Raw genomic sequence first — 26850 nt, 5'->3', positions numbered from 1 at the left:
GTAAGGTATTTTATAGTTTTGTCTATTATTGCAGGCATGTAAATAATCATAATAAATATCATATTTAATCACCTTTCCAATTTGTTATGTGATTATTTTTAAGTAAGGGAATACCAATTTAGACATATATGCTTCACATCATTGTTTGTACCTCTACTTTTTGGAAGTGAAAAGAAAAATAGAATATTGTTGACTTAGGTAAATTACTGTAATTGTTTGAAGGCTGAAGGAAAACCAGGCTTATACCAACAGCAGTTTCTGAAGTAGCAATGGCTAGAAATTCAAAATAAACCTGATAAGTGAGATGATTCTTTATAAAATTGGATGCTATAATATGTTTGTGTTTTTGAGCACTCAGAATTTAAAGCATGTCTGCTTTAAATTATATTTTGGTTTAATATCATTAGTATTCACTTCAGTCAAAGTGATGAAATTCCCTTTTATCCAGCCTTGCAAATCTGATATTTTCTTTGGTCTGTGGTTTAATGTTTCATTGCAGAACAAAATGGCAAATGCTGAGGCAGGCAAGAAGATCTTTGTTCAAAAATGTGCTCAGTGCCACACAGTGGAAAAAGGTGGAAAACACAAGACTGGTCCAAACCTCTGGGGCCTTTTTGGCAGAAAAACAGGACAAGCACCAGGATTTTCTTATACCGATGCAAACAAAAACAAAGGTAAAAACTAGGCAATTGTTGGAGAGAACCAGAAGCTTTGTAGCAAAGAAGAAAGCACAGGATTTGATATAATAATTTCCTAATTTGCAGAATTAAAAATGAAATCCACATGTTTATGTTATGGAAATATTGATTTATGTCATAAGATCTGTGTTTGGATAACTGGTCATTTTTTTTTTTTTTATAAATTTATTTATTTATTCTTGGCTGCATTGGGTCTTCGTTTCTGTGCGAGGGCTTTCTCTAGTTGCGGCAAGCGGGGGCCACTCTTCATTGCGGTGTGCGGACCTCTCACTATCGCGGCCTCTCTTGTTGCAGAGCACAGGCTCCAGACGCGCAGGCTCAGTAGTTGTGGCTCATGGGCCCAGTTGCTCCGCGGCATGTGGGATCTTCCCAGACCAGGGCTCGAACCCGTGTCCCCTGCATTGGCAGGCAGACTCTCAACCACTGCACCACCAGGGAAGCGCCTGGTCATCTTTTTGATCAGAGAAATTAGCAATCCTCTGTGGCATAAATTTTTTGCCTGTACAAGGAACTTCATTTTATGCAATACATATATCTTGAAAAAGCATGAGCTAAATTAAAAAAAATCAAATCATGTTTTAATGGTATAATGGCAATTTTTTATTTGTAGTAGTGATTCTTAGCAGGGTGTGGGGAATGTTATATAGTTTGAAAAAGTATATTCAATCATTTCTTTGTTGGTGGAAAGTGTGTAGATGACAGTTAATTTTAGGATTGAAATTCAAAATGGTTGCAAAAGACTAATATCTTTGCAAAGCAATTTATTACTCTTGGAGATATCTATATCTCTATATATTTACGTATATAATTAGCATTCACTTAAAAATAGGGTACAACTCTATTTTTTAAGCTGTTCTTGGTGTACAGAATGGACTTGAGGACAGGGTGCGTGGGGAAGGGTAAGCTGGGATGAAGTGAGAGAGTGGCATGGACATATATACACTACCAAATGTAAAATAGATAGCTAGTGGGAAGCAGCTGCATAGCACAGAGAGATCAGCTCAGTGCTTTGTTATCACCTAGAGGGGTGGGGTAGGGAGGGTAGGAGGGAGACGCAAGAGGGAGGAGATATGGGGATATATGCATATATATAGCTGATTCACTTTGTTGTACAGCGGTAACTAACACAACATTGTAAAGCAATTTTACTCCAATAAAGATGTAAAATTAAAAAAAAAATTGTTCTTGGTATCTCAGCATTTCTTACAGGCCCAAATTTCAGATCACTACTACACCACTGTTTGGAAAGGTTTTTATTTTATGTTGTTTTGTTTTATTTTATTTACTTTTCTTTCTATTTTTCTAATTGAGATGAAATTCACATAACATACAATTAGCCATTTTAAAGTGTAAAATTCACTAACATTTAGTGTATTCACAGTGTTGTACAATCACCACCTCTCTTTAGTTTCAGAACTTTTTCATTATCCCAGAAGAATCCCTGTACCCGTTAACTAATCACTTTCCATATCCTCCTACCCCCATCCTTTGGTAACCAGTTACCTGCTGTCTCTATGGATTTGTCTACTCCAGATATTTCATATAAAGGGAATCATGTAATACATGATCTTTTATGTCTAGCTTCTTTTGCTTAGCATATTTTCAAGATTCATTGAAGTTGAAGCATGTATCAATACTTCATTCCTTTTCTATGGCTGAATACTATTCCATTGTATGTATATATCACAATTTGTTTATCCATTCATCAGTTGATAGACATTTGAATTGTTTCCACCTTTTACCTATTGTGAATAGTGCTACTATGAACGTTTGTGAAAAAGCGTTTAAGTCCCTGTTTTCAGTTACTTTAGATCTGTACCTAGGAGTGGAATTGCTAGGTCAGTTAACTACGTTTAACTTTTTGAGGAAAGGTCAGATTGTTTTCCACAGTGGCTGCACCATTTTACTTTTCCATCAGCAATGTAGGAGGATTCTTATTTCTCTGTATAGTCACCAACACTTGTTCTTTTCTTTCTTTTTTTTTTTAATTGCCATCCTAGTGGGTATGAAGTGGTGCCTGGTGAGTTTGCTTTGTATTTCCTTAATGATGCATAATACTGAGCATTGTTTCATGTGCTTGTTGGCCATTTGTATATTTTCTTTGGAAAAATGTCTGTTTATATTCTCTCCCCATTTTTTATTTGGGTTGTTTGCCTCTGTTGTCAAGTTGTAAGATTTTTTAGGTATTCTGGACACTAAACCCTTATCAAATAAGTGACTTGCAAATATTTTCTCCTATTCTGTAGATTGTCTTCATTTTTTAAAATAATGTCTTTTGATGAACAGTGATTTTTAATTTGTATGAAGTCCATTTATCTATTTTTGTTGTTGATGTTGCTTGTGTTTGGGTGTAAAATCTAAGAATCTATCATGAAATCTAAGGTCATAAAGATTTACCCTATGTTTTCTTCTAATAGTTTTATAGTTTTATCTCATATTGATATTTAGGTCACTGACCTACTTTTAATTAAAATTAATTATCATTAATTTTTTATATAGAGTGAGGTAGTGGTCCAACTTCATTCTTTTGCATGTGGTTATCTAGTTTTCCTAGCACCATTTGTTGAAGAGATTCTTTTACAGTTGAATGGTTAAAAATCATTTTACAGCCTTGTTGAAAATCAATTGGCCATATGTGTTAGGGTTTACTTCTGGACTTTCAATTCTCTTCCATTTGTCTGTACATCTATTCTTATACTAGTGCTACACTGTTTTGATTACTGTAGCTTTGTAGTAAATTTTGAAATTGGGAAGGATGAGCCCTCCAACTGTGTTTTTATTTTTCAGTATTGTTTTGGCTATTCAGGGCCCTTTGCAATTCCATGAGTTTGAAGATCACCTTTTCCATTTCTGCAAAAAAAGCCTATGGAATTTTGATAGAGATTGCATTGTATCTGAAGATTGCTTTGGGGAGTATTGCCATTTTAACACTATTAATGTTACATTCTGTGAACATGGGATACCTTTCCTATTATTTAGGTCTTCTTAAATTTAGCAGTATTTCGTAATTTGCAGTGTGCAAGTCTTTCACCTCCTTGATTAAATTTATTCCTACCTATTTTATTCTTTTAGGTACTATTATTAATAGAATTGTTTTTAAAATTTCCTTTGCAGATTGTTCACTGCTTGTGTGTAGAAACAGCTGATCTTTGTATGTTGATCTTGTACTGTGCAACATTGCTAAATTCATTTATTAGCTCTAGTAGATTTTTTGTGGATTCTTTACAATTTTCTATATAGAGAATTATGTCACCTCTGAATAGAGATAGTTTTAGTTCTTCCTTTCCAATCTGAGTAGCTTTTATTTCTTATTCTTCCCTAATTGCTCTGGCTAGGACTTCCGGTAGAATTCTGAATAGCTCTGGGGAAAGTGAGCATCTTTGTCTTGTCTTGTTTGTTTTTTGGTTTCTTTTTTAATTTATTTATTTTATTTACTTATTTTTGGCTGCGTTCGGTGTTAGTTGCTGCGCATAGGCTTTCTCTTGTTGCGGCAAGTGGGGGTTACTCTTTGTTGCGGTGTGCGGGCTTCTCGTTGCGGTGGCTTCTTGTGTTGTGGAGCACGGGCTCTAGGCGTGTGGGCTTCATTAGTTGTGGCACACGGGCTCAGTAGTTGTGGCTTGTGGGCTCTAGAGTGCAGGCTCAGTAATTGTGGCGCATGGGCTTAGTTGCTCTGCGGCACATGGGATCTTCCTGGACCAGGGATCGAACCCATGTCGCCCGTATTGTCAGGCGGATTCTTAACCACTGTGCCACCAGGGAAGCCCCTTTGTCTTGTTCTTGATCTTAGGGGGAAAGTTCTCAGTTTTTTACCTTGAATATGGTGCTAGCTGTGGGTTTTCCATAAATCCTGTTTTTCATGTTAAGCAAGGTCCCTTCTATTGCTGGATGTTTTTATCATGAAAAGGTGTTGGATTTTGTTAAATGCTTTTTCTGCATCTGTTGAGATAATCATGTGGGTTTTTTTCCTTTTGCTCTATTAATGTGGTATATTATGTTGATTTTCTTATGTTGAACCATTCTTGCATTCCTGGGATAAATCTCACTTGGTCATAATGTGTTATTCTTTTAATAGTGCAGTTGGATTTAGCTTGCTAGTATTTTGTTGAGGATTTTTGCATTAGAAATATTTGTTTTTTAATTTTCTTGTGATGTCTTTATCTGGGTTTGGTGTTTGGAGAAATTTTAAATATAAGTTATTGGCAGCTGTAAGTCCTCTTCATAAGTGATTTGAATTTAGTATTTAAAAATTTCTTAATAGGTTTTTTAGTGCTTGTATAGACTAAAGTACCTCATTTGATTGAGCTTTGCAGACCATGTTGCAGGAGAAAGGCTTTAATAAGGTGAGTTGGCATCCTGTGCATTATTTTTTATTTTTGAGTGCACATATAGTAGCTTACACTTTGTCAAAAGAGGGATTCTACTTATTTCAACCTGTGTTAATGTTTCTAGTAAGATAGTGTTTGCAGTTGGTTTCAGTCTGTTGCGGTTTTTGTTTGTTTGTTTTTGTGAAACTTATACAGGCATACCTTTATTACACTTTTCAGACGTTGCAGGCTTGTGGCAACCCTGCACCAAGCAAGTCTCTCAGTACCATTTTTCCAACAGCATTTGCTCACTTTGTGTCTCTGTCACATTTTGGTAATTCTCACAATATTTTAAACTTTTAAATTATTTTACTTGCTATGGTGATCTGTGATCAGCAGTCTTTTTTTTTTTTTTAACATCTTTATTGGGGTATAATTGCTATGGTTCTTATTATGATTGCAAGATACACTTTACTTTAGCAACAACCATCAGGAAACTTTGAAAAAAACAAAGTTTATTACTCACAGATCCTGGAGGGTACACAGCATGTATGGGGCTACCCAGTGCGGTATCAGGTAGAAAGAGAGTGTGGGCTTGGGGTTTTGCTTTTATTGGGGTTGAGAGTGGGGTGCCTAGGGTTTTGTGGGTTCACTCTTTATTGGTGAATTTAAAATATAAAAGCAGGAATTAAAGCATGGGAAGGGAAAAAGCAAGCCAGTCAGTCAAATGGTCAGTTATATGGGTCTACCTTTCTGAAGAAAGGGAACTTCATGGGTGGGCATCCTTACTCTTTACTTGTATAGCTGGCAGTGCATTTATTCAAGATGGATGTATTTGAAGGGGATGCCTCAGCAATTAAAAGCTTAATGTCCAACACTTACATTACAATCAAAAAGGCTAATTGTCAGTTACTTACACTACAGATAGATAAGATGTAAAGAAATTTTTGTTACCTAGAATTTTGGGGAAAGAAACCTTATAGATAGTCAAATGGCTTGATTAAAACAAAGTTCACACATGTCTAGATTGTCAGTTTTTTTGTGTATGTGAAAATAAGATACTTTTCATTTTCTCAAAGCCTTGAGAGCAATACAGTTTAGTACGGTGGAGAGCTGGCAAAGCCATTTGTTCCTAGACTTGGGTGTCCAAGCAAACTAGGATGGCGTGGGGAGTATATGGTAAGTCTGTTTTAGAGCACTACTGCTACATCTTAGCATTTGAGGATGGTAATAGTTTCCTAGGGCTCCTGTAACCAAGTACTATAAATTAGGTGGCTTAAAATAGTGAAAATTTATGGTTTCATAGTTCTGGAGGCTAGAAGTGCAAAATCAAGTTGTTGGCAGGGCCATGCTCTTTCTGAAACCTGAGGGCAATCTTCCCTTGCTTCTTCCTAGCTTCTGGTGGTTTGCCAGTAAACTTGGTGTTTTGGGCCTACAGCTGCATAACTCTAGTCTCTACCTTCATTGTCATATTGTCCCTGTGTGTCTCTGTCTTCACATGGCCTTCTTACAAGGATACTAGTAAAATTGGATTGAGAGACCTATCTTACTCAGTGTGACCTCTTTTCAACTTAACTAAACACACCTGCAATGACCTTATTTCCAAATAAAGCCACATTCTGAGGTACCAGGGGTTAGGGTCTCAACATAACTTTATTCAGGGGACACCCACAATAAAGGACCACATACATATCAAATAAATACATAGATAATTGATAAAAATACTTATATTAAAACAACATGGAATAAAATTTAATCTTTGTCAAGTCAAGGGTGTTTATCACTTTCTTAAACATCAGTGTAGTTGTTAGTAATACAATATCATTGTATTTAGTATATGCAGAAATGCTGGTTAGTAGATATTCTATAGTAAAGAATTGTCTGGTCTTTGTCTCAGGTTCCTGGGAGGGATCTCTGAAACCTTGGAATTTCCCAGTGATAGGAGCATCTTTGTTACTCAGGGTTGGGTTCTGGGACTACAGCCTGTGTTTATGCTAATGAGATGACTTGTGGTAGGCTCCTTGATAGTTTCAGGATGGGGACTGGGCAAGCTGGAAAGGCCAACCATGTAATTAGAGAATTGGGGCTTTGGGCTAGGTGATATCAATCTGACCTCCAAGGATAGAGGACAGGAGCTGGAGATTGAGTTCAAGCACATGGCTAGTGATTCAATCAATCATGCCTATGTAATGAAACCCCAATAAAAACTCTGGCCACTTTCAACTGAAAGCTCTACTTGAGCTTCCTGGTTGGTAAACACATCAATGTACTGGAGGGGGATGAGTCATGATTCTACAGGGCCGGGGCCAGGACCTCTGTGTTTGTGACTTTCCCAGACCTCACCATCTGGGTCTCTTCATTTGGCTGGTACTGATTTGTATCCTTTATAGTAAAACTGTAATTTTTAAGTAGTGCTTTCCTGAGTTCTGTGAGTTGTTCTTGCGAATTATAAAACCTAAGGGAGTCCTGGGAACCCTTAAATTTATAGTCAGTTGGTTAGAAGTTTGGATGGACTGGGGACCCTGAACTTGCCACTGGTGTCTGAAGTGAGGCAGTCTTGTTGTGGACTTTGGGGTCTGTGCTAACTCCAGGCAGTTAGTATGAGAATGGGATTGCATTTATTGTAGTAGGATTTACAATTGATAGACTATTGAATAAATCAGTCTTAAACTTGCATTTACTGTGTGCATTTATATGGCTCTTTAACTTTTAAAGTAATATTTTTCTATCGTGTCATTTTATTATTTTATTATCCTATTATAAGAGCAGTCAACTTTTGAAGTCCTGATTTTTAGAACAGTTATAACCTAATGTTTGTCCCTCTAGCTGCCAATATTTTAAAGACTTTTGCTTATTAACATTGATTTAAAATCATATTAAAGCTTATTACAAATATATCTTTTATTATAGGTTTTTATCAAAGATAAAAGGCTGTATATGGCTTGGCTTTAACATTATTTAATAATTAGAAATAAAATTTCCCTGAGTCAGATTGTTTAATTAATATTTATGACTTATTTGGGGATATAATATTATTATTTGTTAGTTCTACTAATGAAATAAGAATAATAAGTAGCAGAATGAAATTAGACTCTTATTGTTCACCACTGACAAAAATTAATTTGAAATGGATTAAAGTTTTAAACACAAGACCAGAAACCATAAAAATTCTAGAAGAAAACATAGGGAAAAGTTCCTTGACATTGGTCTTGACAGTGATTTTTTGGATATGACACCAAAAGCACAAACAACAAGAGCAAAAATAAATAAATGGGACTATATTAAACTAAAAAGGTTCTGCACATCAAAAGAAACAGTCAACAAAATTAAAAGGCAACCTACTGAATGGGAGAACATATTTGCAAATCATATATCTGATAAGGGGTAAATATCTAAAATATATAAAGAACTCATACAACTCAATAGAGAAAAAACCAACCAGATTAAAAAATGTACAGAGGAACTGAATAGACATTTTTCCAAAGAAGACATATAGATGGCCAACAGATACATGAAAAGGTGCACATCATTACTAATAATCACGGCAATGCAAATGAGATTATCACTTTACACCTGTTAGAATGGCTATTATCAAAAGACAGGAAATAGCAATTATTGGGAAGGATGTGGAGGAAAGGGAACCCTTTTACACTGTTGGTGGGAATGCAAATTGGTAAGCCACTGTGGAAAAAATATGTAGTTTCCTCAAAAAGTTAAAAATAGACCTACCATATGATCCAGTAATCCCACTTCTGGGTATATATTCAAAGGAAATGAAAACAGAATCTTGAAGAGATATCTGCACCACCATATTCATTACAGCATTATTTACAATAGCCAAGATATTGAAATATCCTAAGAGTCCATCAGTGGATGAATGAATAAAGAAGATGTACTGTATATACACAATAGAATATTATTCAACCATGAGAAAGAAAGAAATCCTGCTATTTACAACAACTTGGATGAACGTTGAGGGCATTATGCTAAGTGAAATAAGTCAGACAGAGAAAGACAAATACTGTATAATACCACTTATATATGGAATCTAAAAAAGCCAAGCTTAGAAAAATAGAAAGTAGAGGGGTAGTGACCAAGGGTGGGGAGTTAGGGTAATGGGGAGATATTGGTCAAAGGGTACAAACTTCCAGCTATAGGATTAACAAGTTCTGGGTATCTGATGTATAACATGGTGATTATAGCTAATAATACTGTATTATATACTTGAAAGTTGCTAAGAGTATATCTTAAATGTTCTCACTACAAAGAAGAAATGGTAATTATGTGATGGGATGGAGGTTTTTGCTAATGCTATTGTGGTAATGATTTTGCAATATATAAGTGTATCAAATTAACATATTGTACACCTTAAATTTATAGAATGTTATATATCAATTATATCTCAGTAAAGCTGGAAAAAATAATGTAAGTAGCTTACTAGGTTAATTGAACAGGGTTTTAAAATAATATTATTTAGAATAAATAAAGATTTAAAAAATACTTTAGGACAGCTTGATCAAAGACAGACTTGATAAGAAAAGCCAAGAAGTCAGTAGTTCAGTTTTAATACAAATTGTGGAAAACTGTCAACCATAGTTTATTTTCCATGTATGGTCTTTCTGTTGGAAATAATTACACCATTTTAGTTTTCAAAAGAATAAGGAAATTCTCATATCTTAAAGAAGATTGTTCCATATGACTTGCTTAGAGTATAGTTTTACAAAATTCATGATTGTGGCAATAATTTTATATTGTGTGGTTTTAAAAAATTGTAGCTAAATATGTATAATATAACATTTACCATTTTAACCATTTTTAAGTGTACAGTTCTGTAGCATTAAGCACATTCACATTGTTCTGCAACCATCACCACCATCCATCTCCAGAAGTTTTTTATCTCCCCAAACTGAAACTCTGTACCCATTAAACAGGCCCTGGAAGCCCCCATTCTATTTTGTCTCTGAATTTGACTACTCTAGGTACCTCATATAAATGTAGTCACATAGTATTTGTCTTCTTGTCACTAGCTTATTTCATGTAGCATAATGTCTTTAGGGTTTATTCATGTTGTACCATGTGTCATAATTTCCATCCATTTAAAGGCTAAATGATATTCCATTGTATGTATATACCACATTTTGTTTATCAATCAGTGGACACTCTGGTTACTTCCAATTTTGGCTATTATGAATAATGATGCTATAAACATGGGATATAAATATTTGTTCATGTTCCTGCTTTCACTTCCTTTGGGTGTAATACCCAGAAGTGGAATTGATGAATCACATGAAAATTCTGAGTTTAATTTTTTTGAGAAATAGCTGTACCATTTTCCATAAGGGCTCTATCATTTTATGTTCCCACCAGCAATACGTAAGGATTCCAAGTTCTCCACATCTCAGACAACACTTGTTATTTTGTTTTTTGTTTGTTTGTTGATAATAGCTTTCCTAATGGGTGTGAAGTGATATCTCCTTGTGGTTTTGGTTTGCATTTCCCTAAAGATAGTGATGTTGAGCATCTTTATTGTTTTTTTTTTTTAAACATCAGTAAATGGATACAATTTTTCTTTTGAGAATAGTACTTTATACATATTATTGAATAACTATATGCCGTTTGCATTTTGGGGGCAATGTAGTTAAAACAAATTGAATTAACTCATGATTTGGCCAGGGTTGTGTGCTAACAAGTGATATAACTAAGATTCAGACTCAGGTCTTCTTCGGCCTTTAATGAAATCATATCATGGGGTTAACGTATTCGCTGAACTAACTTATTATTATTATTAATTTTTATCTTTTTCCTTTTGTCATGTCAGATCTGTTAAAATAAGCAGTAGGACACATAAAATTATAAATGTACTAATAATTTAAAAAATATTTTGAAATCCATTTATATTATATGAAAATTCAGATAGTTCAAAAGGATACTTCCCAGTATGAGTGATAGGAAATTATGTATATTCATGTCTCCCTATCCTCCCCTATTCCTTTCCCTTTACCAACTAATTTTATATGGTAATATTATTCTTTATAATTTTAGTGGCTGTATTCATACTTTAAGTTATATTGTATGCCTCTATTATTTTATTTAATACTTTAGGCAATATCTGTCTATTCTTCACTCTGAAGGATGGAGAGAATCAAAGTGGTTATACAACCTCCAATTTTTTCATACTCTTAACTGAGCTACTTATGTTGTTATTTCTGCTTTGACATGATACATATAATTTATATCCTATGTAACTATAATTACCACAGTTGCTTTAACATTTGTCCTACATTGAGATTGTATTAGTGCTTATTCCCAGCTTTTACCACAGTGGCTATATTTATTTTTTGGTTGGTAGAAGATTATCTATCAGTAGTTATGCCAAGAAAGAATTACTGGAACCATATTACCCCAGTTCTTGATGTTTGAAAAGATCGATGGATTCCCATTACACTTGAATTGTTTGGCTAGACGTAAAATGATTGGATGATACTTTTAATTCCTCAGGATTTCGTATGCTTCATGTTGAATTTTTCTTTGGAGAAATCTGAAGCCAGCCTGATTGTTTTCCATTATAAGTTACTTGGTTTTATTTTTAATTTACTCTTTTCCCCCTAAGTTTCAGTAAACTTCGTATTAAAATTTAGTAATTTACTAGGCTGTGTATAAGACTTGGTTGATCTGTTTCAGATTTTCCTGGGACATGTGTTCTTCCAACTGGCAGATTCAGGACTTTTTTTTTTTTCTTAACATTTTTATTGGAGTATAATTGCTTTACAATGGTGTGTTAGTTTCTGCTTTTTAACAAAGTGAATCAGTTATACATATACATATATCCCCATATCTCTTCCCTCTTGCATCTCCCTCCCTCCCACCCTCCCTATCCCACCCTTCTAGCTGGTCACAAAGCACCAAGCTGATCTCCCTGTGCTATGCGACTGCTTCCCACTAGCTATCTATTTTACATTTGGTAGTGTATATATGTCCATATATACACTACCACTCTCTCACTTTGTCCCAGCTTACCCTTCCCCCTCCCCGTGTCCTCAAGTCCAACCTCTAGTACGTCTGCGTCTTTATTCCCGTCTTGCCCCTAGGTTCTTCATGACCATTTTTTTTTTTTTTAGATTCAGTATATACGTGTTAGCACACAGTATTTGTTTTTCTCTTTCTGACTTACTTCACTCTGTATGACAGACTCTAGGTCCATCCACCTCAGTACAAGTAACGCAATTTCGTTTGGCTGAGTAATATTCCATTGTATATATGTGCCACATCTTCTTTATCCATTCATCTATTGATGGACACTTAGGTTGCTTCCATGTCCTGGCTATTGTAAATAGAGCTGCAGTGAACATTGTGATACATGACTCTTTTTGAATTATGCTTTTCTCAGGGTATATGCCCAGTAGTGGGATTGCTGGGTCATATGGTAGTTCTATTTTTAGTTTTTTAAGGAACCTTCCTACTGTTCTCCATAGTGACTGTATCAGTTTACATTCCCACCAACAGTGTATGAGGATTCCCTTTTCTCCACACCCTCTCCAGCATTTATTGTTTGTAGATTTTTTGATGATGGCCATTCTGACCGGTGTGAGATGATATTGCATTTGATTTACATTTCTCTAATGATTAATGATGTTGAGCATCCTTTGATGTGTTTGTTGGCAATCTGTATATCTTCTTTGGAGAAATGTCTATTTAGGTCTTCTGCCCATTTTTTGGATTGGGTTGTTTCTTTTTTTGATATTGAGCTGCATGAGCTACTTGTATATTTTGGAGATTAATCCTTTGTAGTTGCTTCATTTGCAAATATTTTCTCCCATTCTGAGGGTTGTCTTTTCGTCTTGTTTATGGTTTCTTTTGCTGTACAAAAGCTTTTAAGTTTCATTAGGTCCTATTTTTTTTAATTAATTAATTAGTTAATTAATTAATTTATGGCTGTGTTGGATCTTCATTTCTGTGTGAGGGCTTTCTCTAGTTGTGGCAAGCGGGGACCACCCTTCATCGCAGTGCACGGGCCTCTCACTATCGCGGCCTCTCTTATTGTGGAGCACAGGCTCCAGACGCGCAGGCTCAGTAATTGTGGCTCACGGGCCCAGCCGCTCCGTGGCATGTGGAATCTTCCCAGACCAGGGCTCGAACCCATGTCCCCTGCATTGGCAGGCAGATTCTCAACCACTACGCCACCAGGGAAGCCCCTATTTTTATTTTTATTTCCAATTCTCTAGGAGTTGGGTCAAAAGAGATCCTACTGTGATTTATGTCATAGAGTGTTCTGCCTATGTTTTCCTCTAAGAGTTTTATAGTGTCTGGCCTTACATTTAGGTCTTTAATCCATTTTGAGTTTATTCTTGTATATAATGTTAGGGAGTGTTCTATTTTCATTCTTTTACATGTAGCTGTCCAGTTTTGCCAGAACCACTTATTGAAGAGACTGTCCTTTCTCCATTGTATATCTTTGCCTCCTTTGTCATAGATTAGTTGACCATAGGTGCATGGGTTTGTCTCTGGGCTTTCTTTCCTGGTCTGTTGATCTATGTTTCTGTTTTTGTGCCAGTACCATATTGTCTTGATTACTGTAGCTTTGTAGTATAGTTTGAAGTCAGGGAGTCTGATTCCTCCAGCTCCGTTTTTTTCCCTCAAGACTGCTTTGGCTTTTCGGGGTCTTTTGTGTCTCCATACAAATTTTAAGATGATTTGTTCTAGTTCCGTAAAAAATGCCATTGGTATTTGATAGGGATTGCATTGAGTCTGTAGATTGCTTTGGGTAGTATAGTCATTTTCACAATATTGATTCTTCCAATCCAAGAACATGGTATATCTCTCCATCTGTTTGGATCATCTTTAATTTCTTTCATCAGTGTCTTATAGTTTTCTGCATACAGGTCTTTTGTCTCCCTAGGTAGGTTTATTCCTAGGTATTTTATTCTTTTTGTTGCAGTGGTAAATGGGAGTGTTTCCATAATTTCTCTTTCAGATTTTTTATCATTAGTGTATAGGAATGCAAAAGATTTCTGTGCATTAATTTTGTATCCTGCTACTTTACCAAATTCACTGATTAGCTCTAGTAGTTTTCTCGTAGCATTGTTAATATTCTCCTTGTATAGTATCATGTGATCTGCAAACAGTGACAGTTTTACTTTTCTTTTCTGATTTGGATTCCTTTCATTTCTTTTTCTTCTCTGATTGCTGTGGCTAAAACTTCCAAAACTATGTTGAATAATAGTGGTGAGAGTGGGCAACCTTGTCTTGTTCCTGATCTTAGTGGAAATGGTTTCAATTTTTCACCATTGAGAATGATGTTGGCTGTGGGTTTATCATATATGGCCTTTATTATGTTGAGGTAAGTTCCCTCTATGCCTACTCTCTGGAGGGTTTTTATCATAAATGGGTGTAGAATTTTGTTGAAAGCTTATTTTGCATCTACTGAGATGATCATATGGTTTTTCTCCTTCAATTTGTTAATATGGTTTATCACATTGATTGATTAGCATACACTGAAGAATCCTTGCATTCCTGGCATAAATCCCACTTGATCATGGTGTATGATCCTTTTAATGTGTTGTTGGATTGTGTTTGCTACTATTTTGTTGAGGATTTTTGCATCTATGTTCCATCAGTGATATTGGCCTGTAGTTTTCTTTTTTTGTGGCATCTTTGTCTGGTTTTGGTCTCAGGGTGATGGTGGCCTTGTAGAATGAGTTTGGGAGTGTTCATCCCTCTGCTATACTTTGGAAGAGTTTGAGAAGGATAAGTGTTAGGTTTTCTCTGAATGTTTGATAGAATTCACCTGTGAAGCCATCTGGTCCTGGGCTTTTGTTTTTTGGAAGATTTTTAATCACAGTTTCAATTTCAGTGCTTGTGATTGGTCTGTTTATATTTTCTATTTCTTCCTGGTTCAGTCTTGGAAGGTTGTGCCTTTCTAAGAATTTGTCCATGTCTTCCAGGGTGTCCATTTTATTGGCATAGAGTTGCTTGTAGTAGTCTCTTAGGATGCTTTGTATTTCTGCAGTGTCTGTTGTAACTTCTCCTTTTTCATTTCTAATTTTATTGATTTGTGTCCTCTCCCTCTTTTTCTTGATGAGTCTGGATAATGGCTTATCAATTTTGTTTATCTTCTCAAAGAACCAGCTTTTAGTTTTATTGATCTTTGCTATTGTTTTCTTTGTTTCTGTTTCATTTATTTCTGCTCTGATCTTTATGATTTCTTTCCTTCTGCTAACTTTGGGTTTTGTTTGTTCTTCTTTCTCTAGTTCCTTTAGGTGTAAGGTTAGATGGTTTACTTGAGATTTTTCTTGTTTCTTTAGGTAGGCTTGTATAACTATAAACTTCCCTCTTAGAACTGCTTTTGCTGCATCCTATAGGTTTTGGATCGTCGTGTTTTCATTGTCATTTGTGTCTAGGTATTTTTTGATTTCCTCTTTGATTTCTTCAATGATCTCTTGGTTATTAAGGAACGTATTGTTTAGCCTCCATGTGTTTGTGTTTTTTACGTTTTTTTCCCTGTAATTCATTTCTAATCTCATAGCGTTGTGGTCAGAAAAGATGCTTGATATGATTTCAATTTTCTTAAATTTACTGAGGCTTGATTTGTGACCCAAGATGTGATCTATCCTGGAGAATGTTCCATGCACACTTGAGAAGAAAGTGTAATCTGCTGTTTTTGGATGGAATGTCCTATAAATATTAATTAAATCTATCTGGTCTATTGTGTCGTTTAAAGCTTCTGTTTCCTTATTTATTTTCATTTTGGACGATCTGTCCATTGGTGTAAGTGAGGTGTTAAAGTCCCCCACTATTATTGTGTTACTGTCGATTTCCTCTTTTATAGCTGTTAGCAGTTGCCTTATGTATTGAGGTGCTCCTATGTTGGGTGCATATATATTTATAATTGTTATATCTTCTTCTTGGATTGATCCTTTGATCATTATGTAGTGTCCTTCCTTGTCTCTTATAACATTCTTTATTTTAAAGTCTAGCTTATCTGATATGAGTATTGCTACTCCAGCTTTCTTTTGATTTCCATTTGCATGGAATATCTTTTTCCATCCCCTCACTTTCAGTCTGTATGTGTCCCTAGGTCTGAAGTGGGTCTCTTGTAGACAGCATATAGATGGGTCTTGTTTTTGTATCTATTCAGCAAGCCTGTGTCTTTTGGTTGGAGCATTTAATCCATTCATGTTTAACGTAATTATTGATATGTATGTTCCTGTGACCATTTTCTTAATTGTTTTGGGTTTGTTTTTGTAGGTCCTTTTCTTCTCTTGTGTTTCCCACTTAGAGAAGTTCCTTTAGCATTTGTTGTAGAGCAGGTTTGGTGGTGCTGAATTCTCTTAGCTTTTGCTTGTCTGTAAAGCTTTTGATTTCTCCATCAAATCTAAATGAGATCCTTGCAGGGTAGAGTAATCTTGGTTGTAGGTTCTTCCCTTTCATCACTTTAAGTATATCATGCCACTCCCTTCTGGCTTGTAGAGTTTCTGCTGAGAAATCAGCTGTTAACCTTATGGGAGTTCCCTTGTATGTTATTTGTCATTTTTCCCTTGGTGCTTTCAATAATTTTTCTTTGTCTTTAATTTTTGCCAATTTGATTAGTGTGTGTCTCGGCGTGTTTCTCCTTGGGTTTATCCTGTATGGTACTCTCTGCACTTCCTGGAGTTGGGTGGCTCTTTCCTTTCCCATGTTAGGGAAGTTTTCGACTATAATCTCTTCAAATATTTTCTTTGGTTCTTTCTCTCTCTCTTCTCCTTCTGGGATCCCTATAATGCGAATGTTGTTGCGTTTAATGTTGTCCCAGAGGTCTCTTAGGCTGTCTTCATTTCTTTTCATTCTTTTTTCTTTAGTCTGTTCCGCAGCAGTGAATTCCACCATTCTGTTTTCCAGGTCACTTATCTGTTCTTCTGCCTCAGTTATTCTGCTGTTGATTCCTTCTAGTGTATTTTTCATTTCAGTTACTGTATTGGTCATCTCTCTTTGTTTGTGCTTTAATTCTTCTAGGTCTTTGTTAAACATTTCTTGCATCTTCTCGATCTTTGCCTCCATTCTTTTTCCGAGTTCCTGGATCATCTTCACTATCATTATTCTGAATTCTTTTTCTGGAAGGTTGCCTATCTCCACTTCATTTAGTTGTTTTTCTGGGGTTTTATCTTGTTCCTTCATCTGGTATATAGCCCTCTGCCTTTTCATCTTGTCTGTCTTTCTGTGAATGTGGTTTTTGTTCCACAGGCTGCAGTATTGTAGTTTTTCTTGCTTCTGCTGTCTGCCCTCTGGTGGTTGAGGCTATCTAAGAGGCTTGATGGGAGGTTCTGGTGGTGGGTAGAGCTGACTGTTGCTGTGGCGGTCAGAGCTCAGTAAAACTTTAATCCACTTGACTGTTGATGGGTGGGGCTGGGTTCCTTCCCTGTTGGTTGTTTTGCCTGAGGTAACCCAACACTGGAGCCTACCTGGGCTCTTTGGTGGGGCTAATGACAGACCCTGGGAGGGCTGACGCCAAGGAGTACTTCCCAGAACTTCTGCTGCCAGTGTCCTTGTCCCCACGGTGAAACAGAGCCACCCCCCGCCTCTGCAGGAGACCCTCCAACACTAGCAGGTAGGTCTGGTTCAGTCTCCCCCGGGGTCAGTGCTCTTTCCCCTGGGCCCCGATGCACACACTATTTTGTGTGTGCCCTCCCAGAGTGGGGTCTCTGTTTCCCCCAGTCCTCTCAAAGTCCTGCAATCAATTCCCACTAGGCTTCAAAGTCTGATTCTCTATGAATTCCTCCTCCCGTTGCCACACCCCCAGTTTGGGAAGCCTGACATGGGGCTCAGAACCTTCACTCCAGTGGGTGGACTTCTGTGGTATAAGTGTTCGCCAGTTTGTGAGTCACCCACCCACCAGTTATGGGATTTGATTTTACTCTGATTGTGCCCCTCCTACCGTCTCATTGTGGCTTCTCCTTTGTCTTTGGATGTGGGGTATCTTTTTTAGTGAGTTCCAGTGTCTTCCTGTTGATGATTGTCCAGCAGCTAGTTGTGATTCTCGTGTTCTCGCAAGAGGGAGTGAGAGCACGTCCTTCTACTCCACCATCTTGGTTCCTCCCTCCATTTTCATTTTCTAATTCTGTGGATTTGACTCTTCTCCCTTTCTTTCTTGATGAGTCTTGCTAGTGGTTTATCAATTTTGTTTATCCTCTCAAAGAACCAGCTTTTAGTTTTACTGATCTTTGTTATCGTTTCCTTCATTTCTTCTTCATTTATTTTTGATCTGATCTTTATTATCTCTTTCCTTCTGCTGACATTGGGGGTTTTTTTTTTCTTCTTTCTCTAATTGCTTTAGGTGTAAGGTTAGGTTGTTTATTTGAGATGTTTCTTCTTTCTTGAGGTAGGATTGTATTGCTATAAACTTCCCTCTTAGAACTGCTTTTGCTACATCCTATAGGTTCTGGGTCATTGTGTTTCCATCGTTATTTGTTTCTAGGTATTTTTTGACTTTCTCTTGGATTTCTTCAGTGATCTTTTGGTTATTTAGTAGTGTATTGTTTAGCCTCCATGTGTTTGTATTTGTTACAGTTTTTTTTCCTGTTATTGATATCTAGTCTCATAGCATTGTGGTCAGAAAAGATACTTGATACGATTTCAATTTTCTTAAATTTACCAAGGGTTGATTTGTGACCCAAGATATGATCTATTCTGGAGAATGTTCCATGAGCCCTTGAGAAGAAAGTGTATTCTGTTGTTTTTGGATGGAATGTCCTATAAATATCAATTAAGTCCATCTTGTTTAATGTATCATTTAAAGCCTGTGTTTCCTTATTTATTTTCATTTTGGATGACCTGTCCTTTGGTGAAAATGGGGTGTTAAAGTCCCCTACTATGATTGTGTTAATGTTAGTTTCCCCTTTTATGGCTGTTAGCATTTGCCGTATGTATTGAGGTGTTCCTATGTTGGGTGAATAAATATTTACAATTGTTATATCTTCTTGGATTGATCCCTTGATCATTATGTAGTGTCCTTCTTTGTCTCTTGTAATAGTATTTTCTTAAAGTCTATTTTGTTTGATACGAGAATTGCTACTCCAGCTTTCCTTTGATTTCCATTTGCATGGAATATCTTTTTCCATCACCTCACTTTCAGTCTGTATGTGTCCCTAGGTCTGAAGTGGGTCTGTTGTAGACAGCATTATACAGGTGTTGTTTTTGTGTCCATTCAGCCAGTCTGTGTCTTTTGGTTGGAGCATTTAATCCATTTACATTTTTGGTAGTTATTGATATATATGTTCCTATTACCATTTTCTGAATTGTTTTGGGTTTGTTATTGTAGGTCTTTTCCTTCTCTTGTGTTTCCTCCCTAGAGAAGTTCGTTTAGCATTTGTTGTAAAGCTGGTTTGGTGGTGCTGAATTCTCTTAGCTTTTGTTTGTCTGTAAAGGTTTTAATTTCTTTGTCGAGTCTGAATGAGATCCTTACTGGGTAGAGTAATCTTGGTTGTAGGTTTTTCCCTTTCATCACTTTCATTATGTCCTGCCACTCCCTTCTGGCTTGCAGAGTTTCTGCTGAAAGTTCAGCTGTTAACCTTATGTGGAGTCCCTTGTATGTTATTTGTTGTTTTTCCCTTGCTGCTTTTAATATGTTTTCTTTGTATTTAATTTTTGATAGTTTGATTAATATGTGTCTTGGTGTGTTTCTCCTTGGATTTATCCTGTATGGGAGTCTCTGTGCTTCCTGGACTTGATTATTTCCCTTCTCATATTTGGGAAGTTTTCAGGTATAATCTCTTCAAATATTTTCTCAGTCCCTTTCTTTCTCTCTTCTTCTTCTGGGACCCCTATAATTCGAATGTTGTTGCATTTAATGTTGTCCTAGAGGTCTCTGAGACTGTCTCAATTCTTTTCATTCTTTTTTCTTTATTCTGCTCTGCGGTAGTTATTTGCACTATTTTATCTTTCAAGTCACTTATCTGTTCTTCTTCCTCAGTTATCCTGCTATTGATTCCTTCTAGAGAATTTTTAATTTCATTTGTTGTGTTGTTCATCATTGTTTGTTTGCTCTTTTGTTCTTCTAGGTCCTTGTTAAACGTTTCTTATATTTTCTCCATTCTATTTCCAAGATTTTGGATCATCTGTACTATCATTATTCTGAAATCTTTTTCAAGTAAACTTCCTATTTCCTCTTCATTTGTTTGGTCTGGTGGGTTTTTACCTTGCTCCTTCATCTGCTGTGTATATCTCTGTGTTCTCATTTTGCTTAACTTACTGTGTTTGGGGTCTCCTTTTTGCAGGCTGCAGGTTCATAGTTCCTCTTGTTTTTGGTGTTTGCCCCCAGTGGGTAAGCTTGGTTCAGTGGGTTGTGTAGGCTTCCTGGTGGAGGGGACTAGTGCCTGTGTTCTGGTGGATGAGGCTGGATCCTGTCTTTTTGGTGGACAGGACCATGTCCGGTGGTGTGTTTTGGGGTGTCTGTGACCTTATTATGATTTTAGGCAGCCTCTCTGCTAATGGGTGGGGTTGTGTTTCTGTCTTGCTAGTTTGGGATAGGGTGTCCAGCACTGTAGCTTGCTTGTTGTTGAGTGGAGCTGGGTCTTAGCGTTGGGTTGGAGATCTCTGGGTGAGCTTTGGCCGTTTGCTCTTACACGGAGTTGGGAGGTCTCTGGTGGACCAATGTCCTGAACTCAGCTCTCCCACCTCAGAGGCTCAGGCCTGACACCTGGCCAGAGCACCAAGACCTTGTCAGCCACACGACTCAGAAGAAAAGGGAGAAAAAGAAAGAAATAAAGAAAAAAAGAAATAAAAAAAATAAAGTTATTAAAATAAAAAATATTTTTTAAAAATTTTAAAAATAATAAAAAAAAGAAAGAAGAGAGAAACCAAACCACAAAACAAACCCACCAATCATAACAAGCGCTAAAATCTATACTAAGATAAAAAATCAGACAGGCAGAACCCTCGGACAAATGGTAAAAGCAAACCTATACAGAGACAATCACGCAAAGAAGAATACAGTTACACACTCACAAAAAGAGAAAAAGGAAAAAATATATATATATTTATAAAAACAAAAAAGGAAGAGAGCAACCAAATCAATAAACAAATCTACCAATGATAATAAGCTCTAAATACTAAACTAAGATAAACATAAAACTAGAAGCAAATTAGATGCAGAAAGCAAACCCCAAGTCTATAGTTGCTCCCAAAGTCCACCGCCTCAGTTTTGGAATGATTCCTTGTCTATTCAGGTATTCCACAGATGCAGGGTACATCAAGGTGTTTGTGGAGCTTTAATCCGCTGCTCCTGAGGCTGCTGGGAGAAATTTCCCTTTGTCTTCTTGTTTGCACAGCTCCTGGGGTTCAGCTTTGGATTTGGCCCCGCCTCTGCATGTAGGTCGCCTGAGGGCATCTGTTCCCGCTCAGACATTATGGGGTTAAAGTAGCAGCTGATTAGGGGGTTCTGGCTCCCTCAGGCCAGGGGGAGGGAGGGGTATGGTATGCGGGGGGAGCCTGAGGCAGCAGAGGCTGGCGTGACATTGCTACAGCCTGAGGCGCGCCATGTGTTCGCCTCAAGAAGTGGTCCCTGGGTCACGGGACCCTGGCAGTGGCGGGCTGCACAGGCTCCTGGGTGGGGAGGTGTGGATAGTGACCTGTGCTTGCACACAGGCTTCTTGGTGGCTGCAGCAGCAGCCTTAGCATTTCATGCCCGTCTCTGGTGTCTGTGCTGATAGCCGTGGCTTGCGCCTGTCACTGGAGCTTGTTTAGGCGGTGCTCTGAATCCCCTCTCCTTGCGCACCCTGAAACCGTGGTCTCTTGCCTCTTAGGCAGGTCCAGAGGTTTTCCTGGACTCCCTTCCAGCTAGCTGTGGTGCACTATCTTCCTTCAGGCTGTGTTCTCGCAGCCAACCCCAGTCCTCTCCCTGGGATCTGACCTCCGAAGCCCGAGCCTCAGCTCCCAGCCCACACCTGTCCCGGCTGGTGAGCAGACAAGACTCTCAGGCTGGTGAGTGCTGGTTAGCACTGATTCTCTGTGCGGGAATCTCTCCGCTTTGCCCTCTGCATCCCTGTTGCTGCGCTCTCCTCCGTGGCTCTGAAGCTTCCCCCCCGGCACCCGCCATCGTCTCCGCCAGTGAAGGGGCTTCCTAGTGTGTGGAAACTTTTCCTCCTTCACAGCTCTCTCCCTGAGGTGCAGGTCCCGTCCCTGTTCTTTTGTCTCCGTTTTTTCTTTTTTCTTTTGCCCTACCCAGGTGTGTGGGGAGTTTCTTGCCTTTTGGGAAGTCTGAGGTCTTCTACCAGCGTCCAGTAGGTGTTCTGTAGGTGCTGTTCCACATGTAGGTGTATTTTTGATGTATTTGTGGGGAGGAAGGTGATCTCCACGTCTTACTCCTCCGTCATCTTAAAGGTCCCCATATTTATTTATTTTTTAAAAATAAATTTATTTATTTTTTAAAAATAAATTTATTTATTTTTTAAAAATAAATTTATTTATTTATTTTTTAAAATTTTATTTATTTATTTATTTATTTTTGGCTGCGTTGGGTCCCTGTTGTTGTGTGCAGGCTTTCTCTAGTTGCACTGAGTGGGGGCTACTCTTTGTTGCAGTGCACTGGCTTCTCATTGCAGTGGCTTCTCTTGTTGTGGAGCATGGGCTGTAGGCACAGAGGCTTCAGTAGCTGTGGCACGTGGGCTGAGTAGTTGTGTCTCACGAGCTCTAGAGCACAGGCTCAGTAGTTGTGGTGCATGGGCTTATTTGCTCCGCGGCAGGTGGGATATTCCCGGGCTAGGGCCCATGTCCCCTGCATTGGCAGGCGGATTCTTAACCACTGTGCCACAGGGGAGGTCCCAGTACCGTTTTTTTAGATTCCATATATGTACTTTAGCATACGGTATTTGTTTTTCTCTTTCTGACTTACTTCACTCTGTATGACAGACTCTAGGTCCATCCACCTCATTACAAATAATAAAGACCTTTTCTGAATCCATGGGAATGTGCTCCTGATTTTTTCTGCTTAGTGTATATAATTTCTTTTGTGTATATTTCATTTAATTTTTTTTAAAGTCAATGTGTTGTTTTGTTTTTTTTTTTTAATTAATTTATTTATTTATTTATGGCTGTGTTGGGTCTTTGTTTCTGTGCGAGGGCTTTCTCTAGTTGTGGCAGGCGGGGGCCACTCTTCATCGCGGTGCGCAGGCCTCTCACTATTGCGGCCTCTCTTGTTGCGGAGCACAGGCTCCAGACGCGCAGGCTCAGTAATTGTGGCTCACGGGCTCCGTTGCTCCATGGCATGTGGGATCCTCCCAGACCAGGGCTTGAACCCGCGTCCCCTGCATCGGCAGGCAGATTCTCAACCGCTGCGCCACCAGGGAAGCCCCTTAACTTTTTTTTATATTCCTTTCTGCTGTGTGTGTGTATGTTGTGTGTGTGTGTTTTCAGTACTCTTTCATGGTGATTCCTTTCTGATTACTACTCATCTTTTGATTAGGACAATTTTTCCTTGATTGGTTATTTGCAGAAGGACAGTAAGAGTGAGGGTCTGAGTGTTCCAGTTGGTTATAAGGTCTTCCTCAGCCACAGTTATGTGTTAGAGCTACATGTATGTGTGTATGTTTGCTGCGGGGTTATTTGTCTCGTCAGCTGACAAAGGCTGGCAGCTCCAGGGTTTCCAACACCTCAAGTTTCTCTTTTATCCTATAACAAGGTAGAATCTTTCTTTTAAAGATGTGTTTTCTTCTTTACTCCTGGCTCCCCTGGCCGTCCATGGTATCAAATTGAATTTAGGGAGACTTTTGCAGCCAGCCAATATGTACTCTACTCTTTTTGGGCCAAACAGAGGGTTATGACTCTGCCCCTCAGGATTTGTCACCTATTTTGGAGAACTTTTCTCTTCTTTCGAAATTAGTGAAAAGTGTCCTCTCACTCTGGTCCAGGTCTTATGTCCTTGGTAGTCTTCTAATTGTATCAAGTTTGGTGGTAGAGGCACTCACTCATAAATTTTATTGAAAGTGGAACTAGCATTTCTGTTTCTCTTTGTTCATGTTCTTTTCAACTGGCTTTAGAAAGGAAAAACGTTAGATGCAACCTCTCTCTCTCTCATTGTAAAACTGGATTCCTGAAATCATAGGTTTTTGATAGAGATCCTGACAGAGGCAGCTTGGTGTGATTGGGAAAAAGACAAACAAAAAAACATGGAAATATAAGTTACTAGTCACCAGTTCTTTACTCTATGTAGCCTTGTCATCTTAGGGTAAGTTATTATCCTCTCTTTGGGTCATCATTTACTCATCTGCAAAATGAGGATTTGGGTTAATTGATCTCTAAGATAGAAGGAATTCTCTGTGATTCTAGGAGGATGGCATACTGCTTAGGCCCAACATGTCTGGGTTGGTAGTTCATTGGTGTACCTTAGATAATCTGAAACAGCCTTGGATTTCTACAAAGAAGCCCAAGAGTAGATCACCGAAGACTAATTTTGGAATTTTCTTGTAGGTCAGAAACTAAGTATTCTCAGTTATAATAACCTTCCTACTGAGTCCAAGAGTAATCTTTTGTTCACAAATGTGGGTCACATCAGAAAGTAAACCTTACAAATGTAACTTCACAAAAATTAAAACTTAATTTTCACCTTCATAGGTGTTATCTGGGGAGAGGAGACTCTGATGGAATATTTGGAGAACCCAAAGAAATATATCCCTGGAACTAAAATGGTCTTTGCTGGTCTTAAAAAGAAGAGTGAGAGAGAAGATCTTATTGAGTATTTGAAACAGGCAACATCTTCATGAAATGCTCTTACAACTTAAAAATTATTAGCTATAAGCCAAGTTTTTCCAATTTCAAATATTGCATGTTTGAAGAAGTCATATTTGACCTTTCCTGATCAGCTTGTAGTAAGTTTAACATTTTAAAATAAAAGTTGATATTTTTGATTGTGTGTAATCTACTGATCAAATGTCCTTCAGAGTCTGAGCTTGATTTTATCTGGTCGCTAAGGATGTGGACAAGGTCAGGATGGAGGAAGAGAGGGAAGGAAACTGAAACTTATTGCTCTTCAGTAGTCTCTACATGCACAAATATTTTATAGGCCTAGCAACTGCTGTTGATGATGGAGATAGCTTCCACATACTTACTTCTCTGCAATTTAAATGTAAATATAGCAGACATTAGGTTTAATTTTCATTAAGCTGTTTGGTTATATGTTTGCCTTTTATTATAAATAATACTTAAAGTAACTTTAAGGGAAAAGAAGTAGGGAAAATGAAGTCAAGTATGTGATCTTATCTTAGGAATATTATTGGGGAAAAAAAAGCCAATTGTTGACCATGGGTGACATAAAATAAAACCTAGAGAGAAGGAGAAAAGCATGTTCCATGTTAATATACATTTATATCATATAACATTCTTTTTCTGAATTAATCTTTTTATGATGCCCTTCTAATCCTGAGTAATATAAGGCTGGACTATAGGGAGGGATAGCAGGGACCCTGAGAGAGAGGGAGAAAGAAAAACAACCCTCACCCTAAATGTGAAAGACCTCCCACTTCACAGTAAGTGGGAATGAGGCATGGTGGGGCAGGTCCACAACAGGGCCCGTGTGGAAGGGAACAGTGGCTCTGAGATGGCCCCTGAAGTGGCTTTGAAATCCTACAAGTACTCTGTCACCCAAACGATACAGCCCTGTACAAGGAGAAGCTGTTTCCTTACCAAAGAGGTGGATAATGGACTGGTCAGGGTGATATTGGGTGAGGATAAGATACTCATTATCTCATTTCCACTTCACAACAACACCTCTGTAAGGTGAAGTTTACCTTCTACAGGGAGACTTAGAGAGATCTGGTGCCAGAACCAAAACCTAGATCTTCTACTCCAGTTCTTGGTGACTTTTCAACATATCATAGGAATATGTTAGCTAGTTAACTTATTAGCAAATGCCACTACTGAGAAGATATTCCTGTCAGAAAGTTTCCAAAGTGAGGGGAATGTGGTTGAAAAAGCTGTGATTTCCAGAAGGTTCCTCTAAATCATTTAAGTGCCTGGGATCACTCTTAATGCTCTGGCAAGTGGGAGAGAATGAACTCCTCCTGGAGCCCAGGGCTGGTGTTGAATAGGAGAGTGTGTCCCTGCGGGCCAAGAGAGGGCCTTAGGCAAAGCTGACCTTGCGACTTTCTCCCTGGAGGAGTTCTTTGATGAGGGCGGAGACATCTGTAGGGATTCCAAGCATGTATTAAGGATGTTGCCAGTGTCAGAGCTGAGTTGGGTTTCCAGGGATGTAGAACTGGGTGACACACCCTGTGTTCTAATTTGCATGAGACATAGAGCTCTGTGAGAAAGAGCTTGAACTCAATTCAGATTTATAATTATAGTTCAGATTTATACAGTCGTGATAGATAAACTTGGTGGTACTGAGTAAAAGCCACATTGCACAGGAGCAAGAAGGCCTCCTGTTTGGGGTTTAAATACTTTTTGTCTTAGGAATAGTAGAAAGGAGATAGTGTGAGAAGAGCTGAAATGATAAAACGTAGTTGGTGGAAATGGAGAAGCATTAAGTAGATATTTTTCCATTTAAAAAATTGTTCAGCTAGTGATAAGGTGTTGAGTGTTCTTTTACATTTTATGTTTGTCTAGGTAAGAGCAAAGTAAGTACCTCTTTGCTGGTAGAAATGTTTCTAATATTAGATAGGAAAAAAATTTGGAGGAAAATTTGCAAATAAATACAGTAATTAAAATTCTGTATTTTCATAGACTTTATCACTGAATGAATATATGTCGACTTTGAGAGGCTTAAATCCATCTTCGGATCAAGTTACATTACATGAAGGAACTTCTGGGCACTGTGGTAATTTGATATTGTGGCAATTTAGCTAAGTTGGAACTGTGTTTTCCAGAGCTCTCTTCTCTGTATGGTC

General features: G+C 37.8%; 1 protein-coding gene across 1 annotated transcript; it reads left to right on the top strand.

Moving 5' to 3' along the window:
• Positions 1-505: 505 nt before the first annotated feature.
• Positions 506-24729, top strand: LOC103017780 (cytochrome c 2). Its single transcript, XM_007190410.2, has 2 exons — positions 506-674; positions 24581-24729. Exons 1-2 carry the CDS (start codon positions 506-508, stop codon positions 24727-24729), a joined length of 318 nt encoding a protein of 105 aa, XP_007190472.1.
• Positions 24730-26850: the final 2121 nt, after the last annotated feature.

This window comes from Balaenoptera acutorostrata, chromosome 8 (genome assembly GCF_949987535.1).
Source record: "Balaenoptera acutorostrata chromosome 8, mBalAcu1.1, whole genome shotgun sequence".
NCBI classification, from domain to species: domain Eukaryota; kingdom Metazoa; phylum Chordata; class Mammalia; order Artiodactyla; family Balaenopteridae; genus Balaenoptera; species Balaenoptera acutorostrata.
This window is presented reverse-complemented; position numbering and strand designations above follow the sequence as displayed.

Bases quoted from the DNA above. Each gene is read 5' to 3' on its own strand.
- LOC103017780 (XM_007190410.2), top strand. From the start codon at position 506: ATGGCAAATGCTGAGGCAGGCAAGAAGATCTTTGTTCAAAAATGTGCT. The intron at 675-24,580 runs GTAAAAACTAGG...TCACCTTCATAG, and splicing joins CGATGCAAACAAAAACAAAG to GTGTTATCTGGGGAGAGGAG.